The sequence below is a fragment of the Sebastes fasciatus genome, chromosome 8 (assembly GCF_043250625.1).
Source record: "Sebastes fasciatus isolate fSebFas1 chromosome 8, fSebFas1.pri, whole genome shotgun sequence".
NCBI classification, from domain to species: domain Eukaryota; kingdom Metazoa; phylum Chordata; class Actinopteri; order Perciformes; family Sebastidae; genus Sebastes; species Sebastes fasciatus.
In genome coordinates this window covers 30,587,792-30,615,289 of record NC_133802.1, presented here as the reverse complement: position 1 = coordinate 30,615,289, position 27,498 = coordinate 30,587,792, and the positions used below count along the sequence as shown (strand labels likewise).

General features: G+C 38.8%; 1 protein-coding gene across 3 annotated transcripts; it reads right to left on the bottom strand.

The window, feature by feature from the left end:
- Positions 1 to 21: 21 nt before the first annotated feature.
- On the bottom strand, positions 22 to 26,096 carry gnai3 (guanine nucleotide binding protein (G protein), alpha inhibiting activity polypeptide 3). 3 transcript variants are annotated; one of them, XR_012595041.1, is made up of 10 exons: positions 25,868 to 26,094; positions 24,912 to 25,285; positions 13,795 to 13,837; positions 13,216 to 13,357; positions 12,879 to 13,036; positions 10,421 to 10,549; positions 9,045 to 9,174; positions 7,685 to 7,838; positions 4,087 to 6,290; positions 22 to 1,896 (listed from the first exon to the last, which is right to left on the bottom strand). XR_012595041.1 is itself a non-coding variant. In XM_074645058.1 (10 exons), the coding sequence occupies exons 2-9, from the start codon at positions 25,027 to 25,029 to the stop codon at positions 6,100 to 6,102; spliced, it is 1,065 nt and encodes a 354-aa protein (XP_074501159.1). In that variant the 5' UTR covers positions 25,030 to 25,285; positions 25,957 to 26,096; the 3' UTR covers positions 22 to 1,896; positions 6,083 to 6,099. The 3 variants fall into 3 exon arrangements, 2 of the variants coding, with proteins under 2 accessions (XP_074501159.1, XP_074501158.1); XM_074645058.1 differs by having other exon boundaries at positions 6,083 to 6,290; positions 25,957 to 26,096; XM_074645057.1 differs by having other exon boundaries at positions 6,083 to 6,290; positions 24,912 to 25,283; positions 25,868 to 26,093.
- Positions 26,097 to 27,498: the final 1,402 nt, after the last annotated feature.

The following is a 27,498-nucleotide window of genomic DNA, read 5'->3' as shown; positions in this document are numbered from 1 at the left end:
ATGGAAGGAAGGGAAGACAACTTTGTGCCATCATTTAATGATGTTAAAATGAACCAATACAACTGCAGCAATGTACAGGAAGCTTGACTTGAACCTTCAGAAACGTTTTCTACCAGCATTTTTCCATGCAGGAAGTGACTGATCTGCATACTTGCCAACCCTCCAGATTTTTCCCAGGAGACTCCTGTTTTTCATCGCCCTCTCCCGGTTTCCTCCCGGGGTCACAATTCTCACGTATTTCTCCCGATTTATGACAAATTTTCACAATTCTTTCCCCTTTTCGTTATCTTAGCCTGTTTCTGGAACTGTGTGTATAATCCCTACTGTTTCCACCTGGACAACAATAGAGCTACACCAACTGTCGTTTCCCAGCAGAAGAGAGCAGTCTATGCTCGCGACACAGCGCAGTTTGAGCTCATGTTTAAGCTGCGCGCGCCCACAGTTGGGCTTTGCTCGATGCAGCGAAAAACCGCCGTGGCGCTATGCAAGACGTTGGAAATAACAGGTTTTAGAGCGCAGTGGTGGCGATGTCACGTTTTGTCTGAAAGGACCTTCAGTGAGTGAGAGAAGGGGAAAGAATTGGAGAGAACTAAGAGAAAGAAATACTCAAGCAGGAGCATAGATAAATAAAAAACTATGAATATTAGTTTATGCCAGAGATTCACACGCCAGGTTCACACTACAAGGACGAATTATTCAGTTTTCTTTCCTGCGAGTTGAAGGTAAAATCAAAAGTTTAACATAAAAATGCTGCGGTGTACTTATTACTTTGTTATTTTCACTCTTTTAAAGTCACCGGAATGCAGGAAACAAAGTCTCTGAAACTCACATTTTTCTGGGGGAGGACTCCCACGCCCCCTGCTTTGGTTTTGAAATCCTCCCTTTCTTAAAGGTCTCAAGGTTGGCAAGTATGCTGGTCTGACCCAAACTGTTCCCACTGCAGTATTCTGTATAATACACTTCCTCAGTATTATGTGATGGCTGCAGCCAAAGAAAACAAATACAGCGTCTGGCTATTTCAAACTATCCCACTTTTTATCTGTAACGTGTTTATCGTCACTGATATCCACAGGATTAAAACATTACCTTGAAAAAGAGGATATTCTCTATTGACCTCCACTGAGTGAATAATATTAGTCATATTGGAAAAAAAAAACACACAGGGAAAAATCCCTTTACAAATCGATTTGCAGTGATGTGTCTCATGTATAAAAATATTGTTCAATACAATGTTGTCTAGTTTATAATTAACTATAGACAGCCGTGTTGCTACTGAGTTCATTACACTCTTACTAACTAATCCCAGACCCAGAAGGTTATATACATCAAAAACGCTCACACAAAACGCTTCTCCATACATAAGTTATTGCATTCACACATCCAAAAGTGGAAATACTATATCATTGCAACTCAAAAATTAAAATATAAGAAATGCAAATGTTCAATAAAAGTGATGTGATACAGACTTAAGCCAAGAGAAGATGCAACAGAAAAAAAAGGAACAGAATTTACATATCAGCTGTGAAATGCAGTGATGGATTTGATAGTCTGTTTTGGTCCTTGTACATGTGACAGGCAAACTATAGATGTGTCAGACATCAGAGGGGCTTTACCTGCCAGCCCCCGACTGATGCAAAGGTCTTAAATATGACATGACTCTCACAGTGATCATTTCACCAGCCTCCCCACCACTTATCACCTCCTCCCAGTGTGCTCTGCATCGTAACATCAATTAAGACAAAAGTAATCGTAGTATCAAGTCCCCCAAATTGTGGAATTTAAGTCCCGCATGCAGCGTGGCCACCAGCTCAGTCCTTATGAATAACACCTACTTTCCATTTCGAGCTCTGCAGACAAGACAAACCAGCCCAGAGGTCCTGATTCAGCTCCTGACACCTGCAAGGTAAAGAAAAAATCATCATTAATACCTATGGCTACAGGAAATAATGAATGAATAATGAATATGTTTATTCATTTATTTGTTTTTTTATTTTTTGCACAAATTAAGACTACACAAACACAACAAAAATGAATAATATACAGTGCAGAAAGATGCAAAAAACCCACTGGGCTTATTTGAAGCCTCCACATAAATAGTGTTACAAATTCACAATGTTATAGAGAACACAAGATTAATAGACAGAAAACACAAGATTAATATAAAGAAATATGAATATGCAATACCCCTAAACATGCACCTCTGAGACTCGTGGGCAAGAAGCATGCAGTTTTTTGACTGCAGTATAAAAGTGTTATTTTTGCCTTTAATATTTCTACATACTGGGGTCCCTAAACATATATTGGGTATCACTGTAAAGCTGAGATTGTTGTGGATCCAATGAGCCCAACTGTATTCATGTGTGATGATGTTAGTCCTCTTTGGAGCCATTTCATTGTAGTGAGACAATTTTTTAAACTTGACCTCCCTGTATAAAATGACCTGTGGTGACCTCTAGGATAATCACAGCCTCATGAAACTTTACAGCCACAAACTAGAGACCTAGAGCATTCAGAGGATTCCAGACAGAAGTGCTCGCCATCAATGTACAGTGAAATTATTGTACATTATATTATATTATACAGGGACCTCTCTACAAGTATTAACCTTAAACAAGGAAAATAAGCCAAAGCCATACTTGACAAACGTGAGTTTTAACAATTCCTTATGATAAATGGATTATTTTCTATCACATGTAAGCCTACGATACACACTCGTCTCCTGAGCGTCTAGCAGCGATTATAGCTGAACTATTGAGATTCTAAGTAACTGGAGACAAAACTTTATCTTTCTCCTCCAGTAGATTCAATTCAATTTAATTAAATGTATTTTTATATAGCGTCAAATCATAACATAAGTTATCTCGAGACGCTCTATATACAGAGCAGGACTTAGACCATACACCATAATATATATATAGATCATAAACCCTTTAATATAATAACGACTCATTGAAATCGGTTGAGAAATGTAGACGTTATAGCGCAAACGGCAGCTCCCCGTTCACTTGTATAGGGCATGGATGTATTAAAAGAACTGGATACAGCGTTGGAGGCGGGGCCCCGTTCATTCCTATGAGAGTTGTTTTCCGTCTGGAAAAGTACCCGGATCTTGGCGACTCATGGGCAACTGGGACATGACTCGGTCACGGGGTCCCAATATCACGCCCTCGTCACGGCTTGCGCGCCAGCCTCGGTCTGGGTCTCACTCACATGAACAGAGGAAGGGAAATAACTCTGGATTGAGCTATTAGTGCATTTTACAACTTTAAAAACTTAATTTTTTTAAATAAGAGCTATTAGAGTGTTCGTACTGGGAAGTTGATTCACCTCAAAATATTATCCGCTGAGTTACAGATGTCTCTTTCCCAATGTAAGTGTAACAGACTCTCCTACACTTGTTAATGGGTTAAACTGTATTTTGGCGAAGAATATGTTTTGGTCCTTTTCTGTTGCCGTAGGGCAGGAAGCCGAGGGGGGGAGCTTCCGCTACGGGTCGGTTGTTGTATTACAGGAGAATTGAATAAAGCTGGCGGCCGTTGCTGCTCACTGCTCATTCACCACGGCGTTTGTTATTTTTATATTATATCAGTTAGACGAACCTAAGGCACACGGCTACATAAGTCATTGGGAAAAAGTCTTTTTGGGCCCAACAGCATCACGTGACGGACACAGAAGTCCGGATCGTCGACCAGTGCTCTTCCTGGAGGCTTGGTACAGAGTTACAGGCCAGCCTTGCCCGGTCCATAATGGCGCCCACGTTGACGTATCACAGCAACAGGATGTGATTACCATGGTAACAGACGCACATGTAGCTGCTAGCATGTTTGGTGTTCTAGCACGTCAGCTTGTTAGCATTTTTATATCCACACACAAATATCTTCCTCTTAACGTCTCTCGTCTCAAATTTAACTTAACTTAACTAAAGTTTATTTATATTTATAGCCCGTTTTCTGTCACAACAATACCAAACTCTGTTATATAGCTACCTGTAGTAGCACTTTTGACACCGTTTTCTTCGTGTTAATTAATTAGCTTTATGTAGTTATGACAATCTTTAATGTGAGTTCATACAGTTCTTTACATTACCATTATTACTGCTGTAGTCTGCTGACATCCTCACACACCATGAAACACGTGTTACTGTTTCTGTTTCTGTCAGCTAGTAGCTGAAGGCTCGCTGGTTTATGGGTGATACCAAGTGGCCTTCACAACACGGGGGTGTTTGGAATGGACCACTTGTGTTTTATTTAACCTCTTAAACTCTAGGGTGCTGGAAGGTGTGGTTCGCACTAGTGCAGGGGTCAGCAACCTGCGGCTCAGGAGCCACATGGCTCTTTAGCTCCTCTCCAGTGGCTCCCTGTGGACTTTTATAAAAATTTGTGGAAATGAATAACTGTTTTTTTTTTTTACATTTTCATTTATATTTATCATTTTTGTAGGTCTATAGTACGTATTAGGGCCCCATTGAGGAAAAATAAATAAATCTGAGATTTCGAGGATAAAGTCGTAATATTATAAAGTAGTAATTTTAGGTGTTATTTAATTTTTTTCTCGGAAAGTTATGACTTTATTTTCGTAATATTACGACTTTGTTTCTCATTAAGTTATGACTTTATTCTCGTAATATTACGACTTTTTTCTCGTAAAGTTATGACTTTTTTTCTCATTAAGTTATGACTTTATTCTCGTAATATTACGACTTTTTTCTCGTAAAGTTATGACTTTATTCACATTATATTACGACTTTTTTCTCGTAAAGTTATGACTTTATTATCGTAATATTAAGACGTTTTTTCTCGTAATGTTACTACTTTATTCTCGTTATATTACAACTTTTATTCTTGTAATATTACGACTTTTTTTCTCATTAAGTTATGACTTTATTCACATTATATTACGACTTTTTTCTCGTAAAGTTATGACTTTATTATCGTAATATTAAGAAGTTTTTTCTCGTAAAGTTATGACTTTATTCTCGTTATATTACAACTTTTATTCTCGTAATATTATGACTTTTTTCCTGGAAATCTCAGATGCTTTTCCCTGAATGTGGCCCTAATACTCTGTAGTACATTGTCTCTTTGGCCCTCACTGCATTAGACTTATATACTATATACTTAGACTATAAACTGTGTTACCTTCACCACAATGCTCAAATGTTTTGCGGCTCAAGACAGAATTTCTATTTTTTTCTTCTTTTTTTTTGCCTAAAATGGCTCTTTTGATAGTGAAGGTTGCAGACCCCTAGTCTAGTCAGACATACCCAAAATAAATTGAGCATACCTGCTACAGGTACATTTCATATATTCCTGGAAACAGTAAAGCCATACCATTCCAGCAAACCCTGATTGGTGTTTATGGGACAATCCCAGCCAAAGCTACCTGGAAGTAAATTAATACAATCATCATATTTGATATTTCCTCTTATTGTACTTCTGCGTTTTATAGTACTGTATTTCCTCAATGCATCAATATATTCACATTCTGTTTCTTCAAACATGTAGAGGAACAACCTGCTCACTATCACACCGGAATCAATCAGAGCTTGCATTATGAAATTACAGTACATGAGTTTAGGTTTGTCATCTCCCATTCGGCCTGGCTTTATTTTGCATTTCTTTTAATTATGGGATGTCACAATATCTGTCAATTTAACCACTTTTGCAGTAAAATATTTTTTATACAAGAATCCATTTCATATGTAGAGACCTAAGAAAATATGAAAAACATTGTTGTGCCTTGTTCTACCTCTGGTAGGGGTATCTCAAAAATTAAAGCACTTTTGGGGGTCTTCCCTCTAGCCTAAATGTTCAGGAACAGCTGAGGCGGACGTTATTCCATTAATAGTATTTTATGTATGTTTCCTGTCATGAATTTGAAACGTTAGCGGCACTGTATGAAAACTCAGGTGATGACCAAAGATTTCTATTTCTGTTTATGAAGCTATTTAACTCTGTGGACCCAACATGCTGACACATGAGTGAACATTTTTAGCTGTTGGCTTTGACAACAACACCGTGCCACATCTCTGCAGCGTTCTGTGTGAGCTGTCGTGACGGTGGAAGTCAGTCAGTGTGCTGACCTGCAGGGCCTGAAGCTTTAGTAGAGCCCGATCTCCCTCAGGTTGATCTTGATGATGACGTCGGTGACGGCGTCGAACACAAACTGCACATTCTTGGTGTCTGTGGCACAAGTGAAGTGGGTGTAGATCTCCTTGGTGTCCTTTCGTTTGTTTAAGTCCTCAAACTGGCACTGGATGTAAGTTGCAGTGTCGTCGTATGAGCTCCCACCTGCAGTAAAAAGAAATGTAAACAATCCTGTATGATCTCTGGAAAACAGCTTATTTTTATCAGTGTGGCTAAAGCGAAACAAACGTCGGTTGTTTTCTTTTTCACTAATACATGTTATTTTTGATTGATGCAGGTTTTTGTTAAGTATACTGTGGGATACTTGTTGCTTTGAGCTTGTTTTTTCATGAAAAATTGAGAAAATTGTCAGAACATATGAAATGCAAACAGGGGTGCTTCTAATTATTGATGATCTTTCAATGTCATTTTATCCTGCAAGCGGCTGTTAAAACCTGCTGCGTAGAAACACCTCACTATTAAGAAGTTAAAAATGATGAACCTTGACACAACCTCTTGTGTTGCAGATTTATAAATAGATATAACTGCCAAAATCCATCATGGACATTAGAAATGACCTCCTGGGTTAATAAAACTGACAAGCAAAATGTGCGTTATTAATTATTCAGTTAAACTTAAACTGCTGATGATAAAACAGTAAAACACAGAGGCTTTGTCTGTGTGGTAAAGATGTCGCTAGCATGTACATTATGAAGATGCTTATTTAACACACACTGCGACATCAAAACTGGCTTTAGCTGCAGAATCTAAATAGGAGCTTTATTCTCGGGGTGGGTGATACCGCAAAATTTGGATTCGATCTGATACCAAGCAATACAGGGCCAGATACTTTTAATAATTAAAAGTGATATATGTACTTTCATGTTGCATTCCACAGTTAATTACTTATCACATGTATGTTAAAAAAACAGGACACTTTTTAAAGGCAAATAACAAAAAATGTTTTTTTTTGAATGTGCAAACATGGACATTTTTTTTTTTTTTGAATAAACAAAGTGCAAACATTTATTTGTTTAGAATAATGAATGTTATATAAACTTTTTTTAGTGCACATGACTACAAAAAATCACCCTCAACCATCATTCACAGCTGTGAAATATCTCTAAACATGCTCCTCTTTCTTCAGCCGTCATGTGTCTGTCGGAGTAACTAGTTTGGGTGCACGATGCGTTTGTTGTTTGAATGCATATAACATCACAACAGCGGTGAGAAGCAAACAGTACAACAGGTCATAGTTTGCACAGACCGTTCTACTCTTTAATGAAATATAAATGGGTGTAGAGGAGAGAAACTGATCTTTTTTTGTATCGATCTTATTGACGCTAGAATCGATCTTCGAAACGAGACGGTATCGGTAGTATCGATATTTTCGTATCGATCCACCCACCACGACTTTATTCTGTCATTAAGGTCAAATGAATCCAGAGCATGTTTGATCACACATGAATCCCAGGAAGTAAATGCTCACATACATCAGATAGACGGAGGATTTAATTCAACACATCATCGGACAGCATCACGTTAAAACTTTGTCTCACCGGGGTATTCGGGGTAGCAGATAGTGAGCGGACTCCTGCCGATCTTCTCTTCAAACAAGTCCTTCTTGTTGAGGAAGAGGATGATGGAGGTGAGCGTGAACCACTTGTTGTTGCAGATGGAGTCGAAGAGCTTCATGCTCTCATGCATCCGGTTCTGAGGAAAAAGGAAAAAATTAATGATGACTGAATTCCATTTAGCTGCTTTGGTTTCAGGGTCTTGGGTGCGTTCCAAACCCGTCGTTCACAGTGTCGGTTGGGCGTGGTGTGTCTACTCTGACCTGAACCAAAGGCATACTTGCCAACCCTCCCGATTTTCCCGGGAGACTCCTGTTCTTCATTGCACAATTCTCCCGCATTTTTCATGATTTATGACAAATGTTCACATCTTTTTTTTCATTTTCGTTATCTCAACCTGTTTCTGGTGCTGTACAGCGTGTATAAGCTCTACTGTTTCCACCTGGACGACAATACAGCTACACCAAATGTTGTTTACTGGCAGAAGAGAGCTGCTTGTGACACAACGCGGTTTGAGCTGCGTTTGCCGCACATCATAGTGTGCAGCTTTGCTAGATGCAACAAAAAGCCGTCAAGGCGTGGTGCAAGCCATTAGAAATAATGTGTTTCAGAGCGCAGAGTGGTGGCGTTGTCGTGTTGTGTCTGAAAGGACCTTCAGTGAGTGAGAGACAGAGAGAGAAATCTACACCAGAGGGGCGAATTAGCATCTTTCCTGAGAATTAAAAGTAAATTTAAAGAATCTAAGATTAAAAATGCTGTTGCAGTGTGCTTATTATTTTGCCATTTTTATTCTTTAAAAGTCACCAGAATGCAGGAAACAAAGTCTCCGAAACTCCGATTTTCATTTTGAAATCCTCCCTATTTTTGAAGTCTTAATGTTGGCAAGAATGACCAAAGGCTCTGTGTATATGAAATACCACGCCGTCTGACAAGAGCGTCGTAAACGATACAGACTAATAGAAACATATTTTACACGGCTTTTAGTGGCTGAATCCAAATGGAAAAGGTTCTGTTGTGTCTTTGCCAGCACTTACAAGCTATAAAAGCCGTCTCACTGTCATCACTTTAATGGGACAGTTGAATAGAACAGAGCCATCATTAATGTTAATAGCAACACCTGTGCTTTTCCTCTCATGATTTCCCAGTATCAATGTTAAAGGAATAATGAGTAACATTTCGGGGGATCTATTAGCAGAAATGGAATATAATCTCTGATCCGGGTAGTTTATCTCTCGGCAGTCGAGTCATTTTGGCTTCATGCGCCACTGAGCAACTCTCATAGGAATGAACAGGAGCCTCCAACAACGCTGTATCCAGATCTCTTTATACATCCATGGTCACTTACCATCTCCTCATCCTCAGCCAAGACGAGGTCGTAGTCACTGAGCGCTACGCAGAAAATGATAGACGTGACTCCCTCAAAACAATGGATCCACTTCTTCCTCTCCGAGCGCTGACCCCCGACATCAAACATCCTGGACACACACACACACACAGGAACTGCATCAATAAATGTACAGTGAATGTGCTCATTTTAATTCTAATGTCATCATTTTAATTCCAGTGTTTCATGAGGATGAGTGTCCTCGTAAATCCGGGGCAAAAGCACATACACACACACACACGCACACACACACATGCACCAGCACGCACACACACACACACACACGCACGCACGTGTTTGTGTCTGCTGCCTCCACCTGAGGCCCTCGGAGGCAAAACTGAATCTGTTCAACTGACACAGAAATGAAACAAAAGAACGCCGTGTGCTTCAACACCATTTCAGTGATTGCACATTTCCAGATCCTGAGCGTTTTTTTTTTCATGGGGTTAAAACGGCAGGCCAGGGAGGCTATTACAGTTAATGTTTCACCAATATTTATAAGTACAGGAGCTAGATAATAACATAATGTAAAAGGACTGAAGAGATGTAATCACATTTACTGCTACGAAGGCGGGTCGTATTGGGCTCAATGCCAGTTAGCAGCATTTGTGAGTTAAAAGAGAGGCTTGAAAATCAGCACTTTAAATATGCAGATTCAAAAAGAAATAACAAGCCAAATCACCTATAAATCAATAAAAAAAAATACTACAAAATTATTCAATATAATGACCAGAGACAGCTGAAGAACATGGATACAGTATACAATATGAAGAAAGGTGAGATACTGCACATGCAACTTCAAATATAGACTGTATAGAAAGATGGACGACATGACAGCTCCCCAAAAGTGAAGCCAAAACATCTGGATCGCCCGCTGGTGGCTGGCTGCAGTAAAGCGCATAAATCCCGCCAAAGATGGTTTCTGCCGTTTTAGGTATTTCTTATCACACAGATTTTTTCTGATAAGTTTGGTTTTAATTAGTTATTTGATGCTATAAAAATATGAACTATCCCAGCCTTTTTTTTTGTGACTCTTCATCACAATTTGCATTTGGATAAGTAAAACTACACAGTAGCTCACAAGAAAAAAGCCTGGAGAAAAGTCCAAAAAATAAACATAATTTTGTCTAGCTGAATGTTGTTGTTGTTTCCTGCCCTGGTGATAATCTCTGTAGGAGGGTCCAGGTTGTGTTAAGTTAATGAGGACGTCTAACTGCTGACCGATACCGTGAACCAGCTCAGGTCCTGCCTGCTTGTAAAGCTTAATAAGTTATTTTTATGCCACATTCAGCCCACCGGAGGCCCTTCATGAGGAGAAACAGTACAGCTATACTAACTTGAAGTAGAGATCTTTGAAGGTGAAGTGAGTTTCCACGATGCCGGTGGTCTTCACACGCGTACGCAGCACATCCTGCTGCGTCGGGACGTAGCTCGGCTGACAGATCCTGTCCAAGTCATTCAGGTAGCTGAGAGACAGAAAACGTGTATATGAAGATGATCCCATACGTAATACACACATCACACTGCAGCAGTATCTGCTGAGCAAGCAGCTACCAGTATCTATCCATCAATCCATCAATCCATCCATCCATCCATCCATCCATCCATCCATCCATCATCTATCCGTCCATCCAACCATCATCTGTAACCGCTTTACAATTCGGGGTCACGGGGGGTATGGAGCCGATCCCAGCTGACATTGGGCGAAGGCAACCTGGACATGTCGCCAGACCACCACAGGGCTTTTAGAACATTTTTAGGACTTTTTTTCAGAATTTTTTTTTTAACTTTTTTCGTACATTTGTCGGACATTTTTCAGAATTTTTTTACTGACATTTTTTGTGATTTTTTATAATTGTTTTCGTAAATTTTTTGTACATTTTTTGTCTTTTTTTCGTAAATTTTTCTGTCTTTTTTCGGATTTTTTAAAACTTTTTTTTGTACATTTGTCGGACATTTATTTTTTGGACATTTTTCAGACTTTTTTCAGACTTTTTTTCTGACATTTTTTGTACGTTTTTTTTTTTTTTTTTTTGGCATTTTTCAGACATTTTTTTTACTTTTTCTCTGATATTCTTCTGTTTTTTCTGGGACCTTTTTTTGACATTTCTTTGACATTTGTCGGAATTGTTTTGGCCATTTTTTGACTTTTTTTTCGGACATTTGTCGGACACAAAGACACAGACAAACATTCACAACCACATTCACACCTACGGGCAATTTAGAGACATCAGTTAACCTAATCTGCATGTCTTTGGACTGTGGGAGGAAGCCGGAGAACCCAGAGAAAAAACCCACGCTAACACGGGGAGAACATGCAAACTCCATCCCCAAGCCAGATTCGAACCTGTGACGCTCTTAGTGTGAGGTGATAGGCCACTGCACCACCGTGCAGCCCCCAGCTCCCGATATGTGCTTCATAAAAAACATGTTTTTCTGTTTTTACCTCCACGTGGTAAAATTAGATTATCAAAAAGACAACATGATGCAAAGCGACATGTTTTTGGACACTCGTGTCTGGTGGAGTCGGGGTTTTGCTCTGCAGACAGACTCCACAGAATGATACTAAATATGGGCTCATATTTTGGTGCTTGATAAACACTGGCTCCTTGTGGGTTGAGTAAAAACAGACTAACTCCACTGGTTCCTCTTGTCTGTGGACAAGTGTGGACAAAGTGCACCATGACAGCTCGGCTGTTTTCAAAACAAAGAAAGTGTCCTTGAGCTGCTTTCTTTCAGGGAGAGTGTGTGATATAAACGCTGCAGAGACAGAAAACCTTGGGGCTTTATCCATGTCTGATCGGTGATACAAGACCCGACTATATATTTAGGCTCTGTTTGCATTTTTCACTCAACTTCATCAGAGAGTTGTATCCAGTGGTCGACTATCATAATAATCTGAAACTCTTTGGTCAAATGAAGTGATTTATAAACAGCTATAAGTTGACAGAAACGTTTTCACCGTTGTCAGTTCCTCCTTCATGTTTCTCCTTTTTCAGGAATGCAATCAGCCGTACAACAAGCTGACACAAGACCACGGAGAACAAGACGCATCTTGCCTCCTGTTTTTGTTCCAGTAAAAATTTAACAGACGTGGAGGAGGAGGAAAACTACTGATTTAAACCTGTCCACCTTCTAATGAAGAGGGAAACAAGACTACAAGAAATGTATTGTTCCAGTTTAACAGTAAGAAGACGTGTTATGCAATCTCAAACTTCCCTTTCAATCGTCAGTCGTTTCACTTCCATCTGGGATTTACAGAAAGTTTCAATAAGTTGAGTAACATCAAGAAAATGACACTTGATTCTTGAAACTGAAGATTATTTTCATTATCGATTAAAATGCATTAACTGATGAGTTGTTTGGTCTATAAAATGTCAGAAAAATGGTGAAAAATGTCGATCAGTGTTTCCCAAAGTCCAAGATGACGTCCTCAAATGTCTTGTTTTGACTACAACTCAAAGATATTCAGATTACCGTCACAGAGGAGTAAAGAAAAAAGAAAATATTCACATTTAAGAAGCTGGAATCAGAGAATTTTGACTTTTTTTTGTTTTTTAAATAAAACCAATTAATCAATTATCAAAATAGTTGGGCGATTCATTTAAAAGTCGAAAACTAATTGATTAATTGTTGAATCTCTATTTCACTTCTACGAAGACAAAATAAATGAAGACTGAATGCCAGATAAAATGATTTGTTGAAGCTTTTTTGGAAGACCACGGTCATCTGACTCATTTAATCAGCTTGCAGTCGGCTCTTGGTGAGTCTGTGTGTGTAGAGAAGTGAACTCACTATGCGGCAGAGTCGTTGAGCTGATACTCTCGTGATCGATCGAAGCACGTCTGAACTCCGGCGTCGCTCCACAGCCTCCGAATCACGCCAGTCAGCTCTGGCGGCATCACCCCTTCCTCCGCCGAGCTCGCCAGGACAAACAGCTGGCGGGCGTCGTCCTGGCGATGAAGACAATATTTGCTATCATCGTAAACTTGTTCCTGCAGTGGTTGCAACACATTCTCATCGCAACTCGTCACATACGGCCGCTTTGTCACGGCGTCACTTTAGGTTTAGGCAACAAAACCGCTTAGCTATGTTTAGGAAAATACTACATGACTGAATGTCGTTAACTTACCGCCCGTGAGCCATCTCCAAACTCGATCTTTAACCGGCCCATGGCCCTGATGATGGCCATGATGGACTGGATGGTGTTGCTGTACACCACCACTTTGTACTGCTTGCACTCCTCTTCTGAGTAGCCATCTTCATGGATGATTCTGACACAGAAACAAAATCCAAATAGGTTTTTCTAGATACATATTGTACAGTGTGAACAATGGGCTTTAACAAATGTGGGACAAACTGCAGATTTGAATCATTTCATGCAACGCTGTCATTAGTGCTGGAATTTGAGCTTTGGTGAGCATGCAGCATGCCTAATGTGGGAACCGGGGGAGTCTATTCAGGTCCTGCCAGGCTACGGCTGGCCTCTGTGGCCATTGTTTAAAGGGTGCTTCCTAAGCGGAGTGAAACGAGGGTCCCACTTTGCTTCCACAGTGTTTCCATAAAAGATGAACCCTGTTTGTAACAACAGCTCTCCCCGCATTATTAACCTCTGACAACAAGGCTGCCGCTGAAAGTGGGAGTGAGGGGCTGGCTTTCATCAACAGGATGTAGATGTTTGATGCAATGTTATCAGGAATCTGTGACTTACTTCATCTGCTTTACTATTGTGCTTTTCCCAGATTCCCCAGCACCTGAAAAAGAGAAACAGTAGTTATACGAGAGCAGCCAAAACACCACCACATAATATCGGACAGCAGATTCAGACCCCCTCTCACATGGACGACGACGGATAAAACCAGCTTTTCATAGCGGCTCAACTTAATCAGATTTCATTTAATCACACAGACTGCAGTATGTTTGTGTCAAATCACTATAACGCCATGAATTGTCACATGGAGGAATCAGATGCTAACTGCTTACTATAAATGTGTATACCACAGCCTGGCAGACACACAGTATAATGCACCGTAGTACAGTAGTGTGATGAGCTGTGGTGACTCTTTAGGAATTAAGAGGTTTCACAGAGAAATAGATAGACAGATAGATAGATAGATAGTTTTATTGCTTAAACCTAAAGAAGTTGTAGTTTTGTTGCCTAAACCTAAAGAAGTTGTAGTTTTGTTGCCTAAACCTGTAGAAGTTGTAGTTTTGTTGCTTAAACCTAAAGAAGTTGTAGTTTTGTTGCCTAAACCTAAAGAAGTTGTAGTTTTGTTGCTTAAACCTAAAGAAGTTGTAGTTTTGTTGCTTAAACCTAAAGAAGTTGTAGTTTTATTGCTTAAACCTAAAGAAGTTGTAGTTTTGTTGCCTAAACCTAAAGAAGTTGTAGTTTTGTTGCTTAAACCTAAAGAAGTTGTAGTTTTGTTGCCTAAACCTAAAGAAGTTGTAGTTTTGTTGCTTAAACCTAAAGAAGTTGTAGTTTTATTGCTTAAACCTAAAGAAGTTGTAGTTTTGTTGCCTAAACCTAAAGAAGTTGTAGTTTTGTTGCTTAAACCTAAAGAAGTTGTAGTTTTGTTGCCTAAACCTAAAGAGGTTGTAGTTGTTTTTGCCTAAACATAAAGAAGTTGTAGTTTTGTTGCCTAAACCTAAAGAAGTTGTAGTTTTGTTGCTTAAACCTAAAGAAGTTGTAGTTTTGTTGCCTAAACCTAAAGAGGTTGTAGTTGTTTTTGCCTAAACATAAAGAAGTTGTAGTTTTATTGCTTAAACCTAAAGAAGTTGTAGTTTTGTTAACTAAACCTAAAGATAGATAGATCTTATTATCCAGATAGATCTTATTATCCGGGCAATGCACATGAAAAATTAGTATACGTATAGCAAAGTGTGTAATGACATGCTATACTGTATATTAGAAAAGTGTGCAAGTTACAATTTTCTTTAAATAAAATGATGAACTGATGACTGACACAACTGATATCAAAGCCTCCATTTACTGGCGATGAGTGGGAAAATAATTTCCCATGAGGGACCTTTACAGTATTTCTTCAACAATCAGCCAAACAGGAAACAGTTGTCATGCTTCTGGCTGAGCCAGTGTTTTTCCACTGGAGAGACAATCCCAGATATGAAGCTGTTCTGGGCGTCAGAGAGCAGAGGGGCCATAAAAAAAGCTCCACATATGATTAAAGAGCATGTCTGCTCTTCAATCTAAAGAAAACAAACACCAACTTGTTTCTCACCCAATCCAAACTGTTTGATATTTAACCCCAAATTCGAACAGCGTCATCACAACATGCAGCACAGAACGTCTCTTTCATTGATTAGAAGGATTCTTCTTTAACATCATGATGTTGGCCAACATGTTCTCATCCCAACTCGTCACATACTGCCGCTTTGTCACACCCCTTGGCGTCACTTTATGCAACAAAACCATTTAGTTATAGGTTTAGGAAGAAAGTACATGGTTGGGTTTAAAACTACTACGTTTGTAAAGTGGAAATGAAACCGAACGTTGTGAACACGGGACACGAACAAACAGCTGATTGTGACCTGAAAGTGAAACCTAACACACGGGACACGAACGGCGGTCTCCTGGATGAAAGCCATGTGTTTGTTGAGCCTACTTCTCACTTGATTTATTACCTCAGTAAACATTGTAAACATGAGTTTATGGTCTCAATCGCTAGTTTTAAGTATTCTTCAATACAGCATGATGTATTTAGTAAATTATGGTCCCATTTAGAGTCAAGTAGACCATAAAGCAGGGGATGCTTTAGGGCGTGGCTACCTTGTGATTGACAGGTTGCTACCACGGCGTTGTCCGGTCTGGGAGTTGTCTGTGTTTTTTAGAACTTTAACCCTTTCATAGTGTGTTTTCAGTTCATGGAAGTTAATTACAACATTTTGGCCGCCTAAAAATGTCTTATTCAGCTTTTGGTTGTACTTAGCTCCACCCTCTCGTGTCACTTCTGGTTGCACAAAACCAAAATGGCTAGAGCTAAAAACCAATGGGTGACATCACGGTGACTACGTTCACTTCTTAGTCTATGGTAAAACCCCAATGTTTTTGTACGAATTCAACAAAGCAGATAGGAAGTGTTAATTAGGGAGCTTTAGAGGTGACGGTAGATTTCATTCCCTTTGGACAGAGCCAGGCTAGCTGTTTCCCCCTGTTTCCAGTCTTTCTGCTAAGCTAAGCTAACTGTTTTCTGGCTCCAGGTTCATATTTACTGATGCAGTATCATAGTTGGCCCTCTGGGAAAAATGCCAGCATGATTGATTGGCTATGCCAAATATGGTAGTGGCTAGAAGGGAACCAGCAAACTGGGGAAACTCTTGCGAGATTGTTAAGGTCAGGCTTTGACCTTGAATAGTTATGGTTAGGACAGGTCATAGGGAAGTGAGTCTCAAGAGAGTTTTGGCAGATCTCAGATCAGATTTCTCAATTTGTGGGCTCCCTTCTAGACACAACCGCCAAATATAGCCCTCCTAACAGGTCGAGGTCATAGTCGATGGTTAACATGTGACCAAGTCATTCCCTGGTTTCTGTGGAGGCAATTCAGTGTTTCGTAACATCCGTTGACTCACTCTGGAATCAGCAGTATTTCATAGCTGAAGTTTAATTAAACAGGCATGAAAACATGTGTGCACATGAAACATTCGAGGCGAAACTCACAAAACCGGTGAGAATATATTTCCGTAAACATCTGGGGTGAGTTCACACTGGCAGTAGAGCCTCCTTTTGCTTAATATAACCTCTATAATTATCAGATACCTGCTTGTTTTTAAAGCAGCCAGGAACAAGTCTGAGTCTGAGACATTTTTTAAAATAAGGATATACTTTGTTTAAAAGGTGGTGAGACACATTCCCACTGCCAGTTAGGAATCCTTAGCAGATGAATTTTGTCGAGGAGGCTTACAGTAGTGTAATGTGTTCAGATGGCCGGCCAACAAGAATTAAATCCACAAATTCTTTGGTTAAGCTGTCACCAGTAAAGAGATTTACACCGGCTCACACAGACGGGGAGGGGAGGACAGATTGTGTTGATCCCTTTCCTCAGTTCTGTCCGTCACCAATCCTCCCATTCATGGCATTTTTGGCTGATCGTCAAGCGTGGCGACCTGCCAGCTCACAAACCAACTTAATTCACTGGAGTCAGACTCCAAACCAAGCCTCATTTAACAAGAATCTGAAATGCAGATTTTTTTTTTTTATGAATTACTGTTCGTGGTCAAACAGGAGAGCGTTTTCATTGGAGGGGCGCGTTGGCTCTCCAGCTTTGTGGTTTTGTACAAAGAGCAGCAGACGAACTCCTCTTTGTTTTTCCCCTATAACTCTCTTGTTCCAGTACAGACGGGGGAGCGGAGGACACTGCCTGGAAAAATCGCTTCCCCTTCAACTTTGTGGTCAGAACTTGAAAATGAGTGTGTCCATACAATGAGATTTTAGCCACACGTATCGGCCTGAAGTTAATCCTCACAGTAATCAGTTAGTTGCCGATGGTGGGATTCATCTGTATCCTCAACAACCACATCTATGTGACCTCAGGTTTTACTTCTGTCATTACACTCAGGGCTCGACTACCTAAAATAGCTCCACGTTACAAAACCACGTAATCAGGCTGCAATCTATCAACAAAACAGTGGAAACAGTTTGATAAAAATCCCCTCACAGTTACGTGTAGTGGCACGGAAATGGCATGCTTTTGTTCTGCCATATCTTCTAGATCAAGGTGCGAGAAAAGTCACTGCAAACATGAAGAAACAACTGGCTTTCTTTGTAAAAATAATGCAAATAAACAATAAGGGGAAAAGCAAGAAGAAGTGGACGTAGTCACCGTGACGTCACCCATTGGTTTGAAGACTGCCATTTTGAAGCCTCAAGTTCAGCATTTTGGCCGTCACCATCTTGGTCTTTTTGCAACCAGAAGTGACACGAGAGGGTGGAACTAAGTAGAACCAAACTCTGAATTTCATGAACTGAAAACACACTGTGAAAAGGTTAAAGTTGTAAGACGAAAACAATGACAACTCCCAAACTGGACAACACCATGGTAGCAACCTATTAAAGGTCAATGCCTGACCTTAACAATCTCGCGAGTTTCCCCAATTTGCTGGTTCCCTTCTAGCCACTACCATATTTGGCACGGCCCTAGAAATCATGCTGCCAATTTTTCCCAGAGGGCCAACTATGGTACTGCAGCAGTAAATATGAACCTGGAGCCAGAAGACAGTTAGCTTAGCTTAGCATAAAGACTGGAAACAGGGGGAAACAGCTAGCCTGGCTCTGCCCAAAGGGAACAAAATTTGTTGAATTCGTACAAAAAAAGAAGTGGAAAAAAACACATATGGGCTTTACCATAGACTAAGAAGTGGACGTAGTCATCGTGTCGTCACCTATTGCTTTGTGGACTGCTGTATTGAAGCCACGAGTTCGGCATTTAGGCCGTCGCCATCTTGGTTTTTTGCAACCACAAGTGACACGAGAGGGTGGAGCTAAGTACAACCGAACACTGAATAAGACATTTTTAGGCAAACAAAATGTTACAATCAACTTTCATGAAGTGAAAACACACTGTGAAAGAGTTAAAGTTGTAAGACGAAAACACGGACAACTCTCAGACTGGACAACACCGTGGTAGCGACCTGTCAATCCCAAGGTAGCCCCGCTCTAAAGCACACCCTGCTTTATGGTCTATTTGACTCTAAATGGGACCATAATTTACTAAATGAACATCATGCTGTATTGAGGAAGACTTGAAACTAGCGATTGAGACCATAAACTCATGTTTACAATGTTTACTGAGGTAATAAATCAAGTGAGAAGCAGCTTCATTTTCTCATAGACTTCTATACAATCAGATTTCTTTTAGCAACCAGAGGAGTCGCCCCCTGCTGGCTGTTAGAAAGAAGGCAGGTTTAAGGCACTTCAGCATTGGCTTCACTTCTCAGACCCGGAGGAAGCCCACTAGTTGGAAAACACTTAAAGAATAAATAAATTGTTCATGTTTGGAGATTTGCAAAGCATGGAAATCGTGTTGGTCTTGATCAATAACTGTCAGTGTTAACATATTGTTACGGTGATTACTGCTGAGACATGAAGCAGTGAAGTGGGATTTCTTTGGAAGAATAAGTTTGAATCTCCCTCTGGAATTTCAAGCCTTAATAAGATTTACAACATCATAATAATGTGTTTCTCTGGTCTGTAAAAGTGATTTCAGGGGCTTACCTCACACTTTGCACTTGTCCCTCCAGAACAAATCTTTAATATCTTCAGCAAATTGATTTGTCGGTTTGACAAAGGAGGTGCAGCTGCATAAATGAATAAAGCAATGATTTCATTTCTGTGACTGATGTAATATCTGCATCTGTACTCAGAATCATCCATTTACTTAAATACTTGGTATTCTTCTCACTCGGTACATTTATTCTGGTAACTTGCTAACATGATATCACTAAGTGAGGACTCCACATACTGAACGGTTCCGGTCACCCGTCTCTAAAAAACGACAGCGTTTCAACAGCACAGGTTTTTCTTCATCATATCATTCTTTTGACATGAATTGTTAAGTGTCTTGCACACCATTTCATGAGGGGAAAAAAAAGCACTGTCTCAACTGAAAGGTCAAGAGCGTTGCATCATAATTGCATCAGTGCAATCAGCTTGTGTAGTGCACACTTCTTTGCAGTGCAAAACATTTTGGAGGCAACGATGATGTTCAACCTTTTTATCCTGTTGTTCTTCAGTGTAGTTTCAGCTGATATGTGGGTTAGAAGTTACTATTTATTTTTTTATTTTACGACGTACCATTCCACTAAAGTGCAGCTTTAGTTAAAGTTGCTAAATGTGAGATTGGGAGTATTTCTATTGCCTCCGCATGGCTCTAAACATGGTGACGGCTGAGCTGGTGGCCAAAAGCTAACAGCGCTAACGGCGCTAACAGCGAAAACAACAGCAAACAGTGCTGACAGAGCTAACAGCGTTAACCTAGGGGGGGAACCGGAGGGTGGGTGCTACGCTTCTGCAACAGAACCATTGGTTGGAACGGCGTTATCAGCTGTAACCGCCGTATGAGGGCAGTGCAGAGCGGCGGCTGCGAGCTAGCCAGTGGGGCACGCTAACATGCACTAAATGCACGAGCGGCCGGCCCGGCTATGTCAACGCAGCACAGAGAAGCTCAAATTACAACACACACAGAGCGACTTCATTCTCTGCTCAGGTAGACATTACTCCTCTATATCTACATACACAATAGTTGTTTGATGCTACATTAATGCTCTGGATATCATTTAGATAACCTTTAAAGCTGCTCTAATAAATATATTTATATTAACAATGGATTAATGACTGTGTATGTGAAAGGGGATCACATGTAGTGATGAATTATCACCAAACTCTGCAGCTCTACACAAAGCGTTTTAATGTATTTTAGGTCTGTTTTGGTTTTATGGCCCACAAATTCACTGTTTTGGTTCACTGTCACTGCTCTCATCAGCGTCATTTCCAGCTGTGGCAACCAGTTGTTTTCAGTGAAAAGCTAGAAAAAAACCCTACTGTACACTACCACCACAAAGTTAGCGACTATCTGGTGAACACAGTGGAGCATGTAGACGCTTAAGAGCCAGATAGCGCTCCGAAAAAAAAGAGCTAAAAGAAAGTGGGTATTGGACTTACAACTTCAAATAAAGGCTGATGGATGTGTAATGCAACTGTCCGCTAACATGCTCCCCACAACTTCATAAGGCCCCTTAGAATTGAAGGAAGTATAGTCCGACGTAATGTAGACTTTTTTTGTCGATCAGCATAATGTCACTGACTTGCAATAGTGACCTCTCAACACCTCGGGAACAGACTGTTGTCTCTTTGGTCTATTCTTTGTTGGTAACAATTAAACGTGTACATACGAGCTGCCTGTGTACGAGTGTGTTAGCATGCCGAGGTCGGAAACTTTCAATTCCTACACACGCCTTTCATTGGTATTGAAAGTTTTTTTTATTTAACTGCTGTGGTGGGATAAAGAGTGTAACAAAAAAGTCGCCTTGCGCACAAAATAAAACACAGCTTTCTCTCAAGCAGCAGTTACTCTGACAAAGTGTGAATATTGTGCCAGGAAATGTTCGCTTTTATGTTGTGAAATACTGGATACTTTCACTTCTCCAGGCGTCTAAAAGTTCTTCAAATGACTAAGACCATAACCTGTGGTGAAGACACTGCTTCATTTCACAGACTAAAATGCTGGTATAGAGGATATTTTATATATTATGTATTTGTAGCTAGAAAATGGGATGTGGAGTTAGATTACTTTTTGAAAATGAGTGTGTCCACACAATGAGATTTTAGCCACGCGTATCGGCCTGAAGTTAATCCTCACAGTAATCAGTTAGCTGCTGATGGTGGGATCCATCTGTATCCTCAACAACCACATCTATGTGACCTCAGGTTTTACTTCTGTAATTACACTCAGGGCTCGACTACCTAGAATAGCTCCACGCTACAAAACAACATAATCAGGCTGCAATCTATCAACAAAACAGTGGAAACAGTTTGATAAAAATCACGTCACAGTTGCAGGTAGAGGCACGGAAATGGCGTGGTTTCGTTCTGCCATATCTTTTAGATCAAGCTGCAAGAAAAGTCACTGCAAACATGAAGAAACAACTGGCTTTCTTTGTGAGAATAATGCAAATAACCAATACGGGGGAAAACTAAGCAGGAAACATAGACTGTATATAAGAAGTGGACGTAGTCATCGTGACGTCACCCGTTGGTTTGTGGACTGCCGTTTTGAAGCAAGGAGTTCTGCATTTTGGCCGTTGCCATCTTGTTTCTTTGCAACCAGAAGTGAAACGAGAGGGCGGAGCTAAGCACAACCGAACGCTGAATAAGACATTTTTAGTTGACCAAAAAGTTCTAATTAACTTTCATGAACTGAAAACACACTGTGAAAGAGTTAAAGTTGTGGGAGTTAGATTACTTTGTGAAAACTGGCACAGGTCAGAAGCTCCTGCTAGAGGACACAGAGCATAAAAGTGTTGAGTGGTGCTGGCCTGGGGGCACTAAATCCCCCCTGGCACGTCCGTGCAGCTCCACACCCACAGTGTCAATAATAGTATAAACCAGTTCATAGTAAACGTTCCAATTTGTCCCAGTTTATTTCCTGTTGCAGGCATCAGCTGACAGGAAGTAAACATGGACCCAAGCTGTTGCCTAGCAATGCAGATCCGTTGAAAAAGGCCTTTTAACAGACTTTTCAGTGTCCCACTTTTCGGACATGACTGTCCCACATTAGAAAATCAAGATTTGTCTGAGGAAACTTGGCATTAGAGTACTGATATGTCTACCATTTCTTTTATGAGTGTGATATCTGCATTTTCTTTTTTGTTTGTTTGTTTGATTAGGACACATCCTGGGGATTTCGGAGTGGTACTGGGTTTGGATTTAATGTATTGGCTTCATATTGCAATATATTCCAGAAGTCTGAAATGCAAAAAAAATTTCCCACATTAGGCTGATTCACCCTACTAACTGCTGTGGTCGTTTTCATTTTCATCCTTTTGGGTGTCTAAGCTAATAAAACAAAATATTTCTGGGTCAGATTTGTCCCATAATGACGTCTAAAATAGTTGAGCTTCACATTATCACAAGTTCAATGTGAGGAGTATCACCCAAATACACCTGGGACACCTAAGCTCCAGTGGGTCTTCCTCAAACAAATACAAGTCATTAAAACTATTGATATTTAATGTCTTTGTAATGCCTAAATGCTTCAAAACCATTATAGTCTTAATTCATTATTATTTCTCTTTATTTATTTTTATTTAAAGTCTTATTGTTTGTTTCAAGCCTTTAATCCAGGTTTTGTAACAGCAGTAACATTGTAAGTGGAGAAATGACTGAACATGGGATTGCACATTTAGCCTTGAGTGTTTCCTACATTAATTAAGATGATTTTTAGGCCTTTTAACAGACTTTTCAGTGTCCCGCATTAGAAATTCTTTGTTCCTTACTGAACGTACCAAATTATTCTTTAAGAAGCTCTGATCAGTTTCTCTTTATGGTTCCCTTTGTATTTAAGGAAGTAGGCAAAAAAAGCTTTTATGTTTAGGGCTCCCTATGACTGGAATATGTTACCTATAAAATATTATTATTATTATTATTATTATTATTATTATTATTATTTTGTCATGGACACAATCTAATGCTGTAACAAAATATTATTATTATTATTATTATTATTATTATTATTATTATTATTATTTTATTGTACTGTCATCTTTATTTATTTATTTTTGTTTCTGTTTTATTTTATTTTGTTATGTTTTTCTGTTTTTGTTTGTTGTTTTTCAGTTGTGTGTTTTTTTGTATCAGTTTGTTTGTAGTCTGTTCTGTTTATGTCCTGTGTTTGTTTAGGACCCCCTCGATGACGAGATGACTCATCTCAAGGGGTTATCCAGATATAATAAACTTCATACTGGCATTAAAGCATTGATATGTCTACCACTTCTTTTATGAGTGTGATATCTGCATTTTCTTATTTATTTTTTTGGTTTGATTAGGACACATCCTGGGAGTGGATTTAATGTATTATTGGCTTCATATTGCAATATATATTCCAGAAGTCTGAAATCCAAATGTGGGCTAATTCACCCTAAAGCTTTAACTTGTAGTTCCTCTGTGCTTCTAGGTCCTTGAGACCAGGGTCAGCAGCTTCCCCCCTGCAGCTGTAAAGTTTTGTTTGTATGCACTGAAGTGAAACAGGCCTGCATGAGTTACAACCTGCTTTGTGATAAGTGACAACACTCGTAACAGTTTCTTTCCCTGGGCCATACGGACATTGAACAAACAATAATCTGTGCAATATTAATACACTGAATGTAAATACATTTGTCTGTGCAATATCGTTGATGCAATATACACCTCAAGTGCAACTACCTTTGTTTACATTTATTTATTTATTACATCTATCCTACCTGTTTTACACATGCAATTACCTCTGTTTACATTACATCTATTTTTATATTTGATACTTCTAGTGTAACACTTCTGTTTATATTTATTTATAACATCTACTTTACCTGTTTTATTTGCTTTATAACTGTGTGTTTTTTTACCTGTTATATGTTTTACCTGCTTAGTCTTGTCAAGTATTTGTTTTAAAGCACTGACCAGAAGTGGCAACTGTGAATCTCGTTGTATTTAATACAATGACAATAAAGCTTTCTAATCTATTATATTCTATTCTAACAAATAGTGTCCTCTGAGCACCTTTCAGACATTTATAACTGATAGAAAAAGCTCTGTAGTTTCCCTCTCACCAACACCAACCACCAACATCTGGTTTACTTCTACAAGTTCTGTCAGAGGAGCCACAGCTGGAATAAACCAACACCAGGAGGAGGAGGAGGAGGAGAGTTTGGAGTCATAAAGACTGCAGTATAGAAAAACTAAAAAGTACCCAAACAACTAGAACAACTTGACACACAGAGCTGAGCTGCATCTCAAATTAATCTTCAGGTTTCCAGCTTTCAGATGATGTACACCACTATATGTGACATCTACTGTTGACCTGCTATCTCCCCATAAACACACCCTAAAAAAAGACTAAAATGGGTCTATTGTGGGTCTCAAAGGGTTAATGATTTTCAAATATACATTTTAAATCTAGTGAAGAAAAAAGCAGAATAAAAGAGATTGGATTGTGCAAATTAATGCCAGTTTTTGCATGTTGTTCTTCACCAGTAAAATCCAGACATACAGATTCCACCGTCCATCAAACAAATAAACAATAAACAATGATTAAACATGCATTAAAAAGAGTTTTCATATCTTACCGAGCAGAAGCAGTTTCACTTCCCTGGAGGACTTCTCTCTGTCCTCTCGCAGGTTTTTATCGATCATTTTACTCCTCTCCACCGCAGCTTTGTCCTCGGCGCTGATCGTGCAGCCCATTTTAAAACTCTCTCTCAACACAACTTCTTTTAGCGTCGGGTTGTTTTGGTTTCAGCAGCTCATAGGGGGTTTATTCCGTCCAGAAGGAGCCGTGTGTTGGGTCTGGGTCGCTGCGAGGCGAGCTGAAGTTTCCAGCCGAGGAGGAGCGGAGAGGAGCGGAGGGGGGAAGGCGTTGGCACCGGAGAGACTCGACTGTCCTCGACTGTCCTCGTCTGTCCAATGCGGAGCTCTCACTGCTCCACTACTCCTCCTGTCTCTGCACAGGTGATCACACAGCAGGGTTAAGCAAAGAAATAAAATACCTAAATATTACTTTTTTTTTAAAGATATTTTCATCCAAAATTATCCAACGTTTATACTCACAGAAGAACATAAAAATCACTAAATATTATTATTTTTTTACATTTTTATCCCAAATCATCCAAAGTTTATACTCACAGAAGAACATAACAAATAGTAAAAAAATATTTTTTAAATATTTTCATCCAAATTATCCAAAGTGTATACTCAGAAGAATATAAAAAATAGTAAAAAAATAGTAAAAAAATATTTTCATCCAAAAGTATCCAAAGTTTATACTCACATAAGAACATAAAAAATAGTAAAAAAAACAAATCAAAAATAGTTTAAGAAGCAACTTGTATGATAAAGGCACAGGTGATCACACACAGGGTTTAAAGCAAAGAAAAAAAACTAAATATTATTTTTTTTCGATATTTTTATCCCAAATTATCCAAAGTTTATACTCACAGAAGAACATAACAATTAGTAAAGAAATCACTAAATATATATATATATTTTATATTTACATCCAAAATTATCCAAAGTTTATACTCACAGAAGAATATAAAAAATAGTAAAAAAAAAACTAAATATTTTTTTGTTTTTTTATATTTTCACCCAAAATTATCCAAAGTCTATACTCACAGAAGAACATAAAAATTAGTAAAAAAACCCAAATCAAAATAGTTTAAGAACTCTTGTATGATAAAAGCAGCAGATGTTTCATCTCCAGACTCTCCTGCTGCTGCACGTTCGTCCAGCTGATCCAGCTGCAAACTAAGAAAACAGCTCTGAAAGAAGGAGAATTGATGCGCCTCGCGGGGGCTGATGGGAAATGTAGTCGCTTCTAAAACTACCAGATTATTTGAATTCTGCCGGCGAAGCGTTAAATATTATAAACATTCTGTTCGTTTTTTTTGTTTACAAAAGAAAAAAAACAAAAACGATCCAATTCAGTTTCTTTTTGTCATTTTTTTAAATTTTTGAAATAGAAGAGTTGCAGTCACGTGACCCGGAAGTAAAAAAAACGTGTCAAAATAAAAGCCAAGAAGATAAATTGGTCATTCTATAAAAGTGTAACATTATTTAAGCACAGGATCGAAGTAATGGTAGAAGATAAATAGGCTAATAATAAAAATAATAAAGATAACATTATTATTATTATTATTATTATTATTATTATTATTATTATTATTATTATTATATAATCATAATACATTATTATATAATAATATATATAAATTATTATATAATTATTATTATTATCATTATTATGAATAATGATAATAATAATAATAATAATGATAATAATAATAACATTATTATTATTATTATTATTATAAATATTATATAATAAATATATGATAATGAATAATAATGATAATAATAATAATAATAATAAGTTAACAACAATAATAGTAATAATAATAATAACTTATAATAACTCAACTTATGATAATAGTAACGATTTGATTGGTGTAATGGTAGAAGATAAATAAATACATACATAGCTGTTGTTGTTTTCATTATGAATTTCTTTTTTCCAAAGAGTGTAATTGACACTTTTCTCTTTCACACCCTTATTATGGGATGTTGTTTTTTTTAAGTTGGCAGGTGTGAAGCACCATGTGGCTACTCCTGGAGAGACACCTGACACTTCCACCTAACCCCTTGCACTCTTCTAGGTAGATTAATAATGAATAATATTATTTCACAATCATTAAGCAGTGAATATGGTCCTTGTGAAGATATTCACTGCTCATTAACTGTGAAATAATCTTATTCAAATAAACTACAGTAGCTTCTATCGTCCTTTCTAAAGTTTCTATGTATCTGGCTGGACTCCAGTCTGGAGCATGAAATAGGCTGCTGGTTCTGTGGTACACTCTACTGGGTGAAAACGAAACTACATCACATTAACTGTATTGCAGCAATAGTTTAGCTATATACTGGTACAGATTACATAGTAAAAGCAACATATACTTGCAATAATGAAGGGTTATTCTCTTGTATTTCTGTCTCTGGATGGCTACAGCCTTCCTAGAGGAGTGAAAGGGATGAGGTGTCAGGTGTCTCTCCAGGAGAAGCCACATGGTGCTTCACACCTGCCGACATGAAAAAAAAAAACATCCCATAGTAAAGGTGTGAGAGAGAAAAGAGTTGTGTATAACATCTGTAAAGACCTTC

Bases quoted from the DNA above. Each gene is read 5' to 3' on its own strand.
- gnai3 (XM_074645058.1), bottom strand. From the start codon at position 25,029: ATGGGCTGCACGATCAGCGCCGAGGACAAAGCTGCGGTGGAGAGGAGT. The intron at 13,037-13,215 runs GTAAGTTAACGA...CTTCATCGCCAG, and splicing joins TTGGAGATGGCTCACGGGCG to GACGACGCCCGCCAGCTGTT. The intron at 9,175-10,420 runs GTTAGTATAGCT...GTGTGTGTCCAG, and splicing joins TTCAAAGATCTCTACTTCAA to GATGTTTGATGTCGGGGGTC.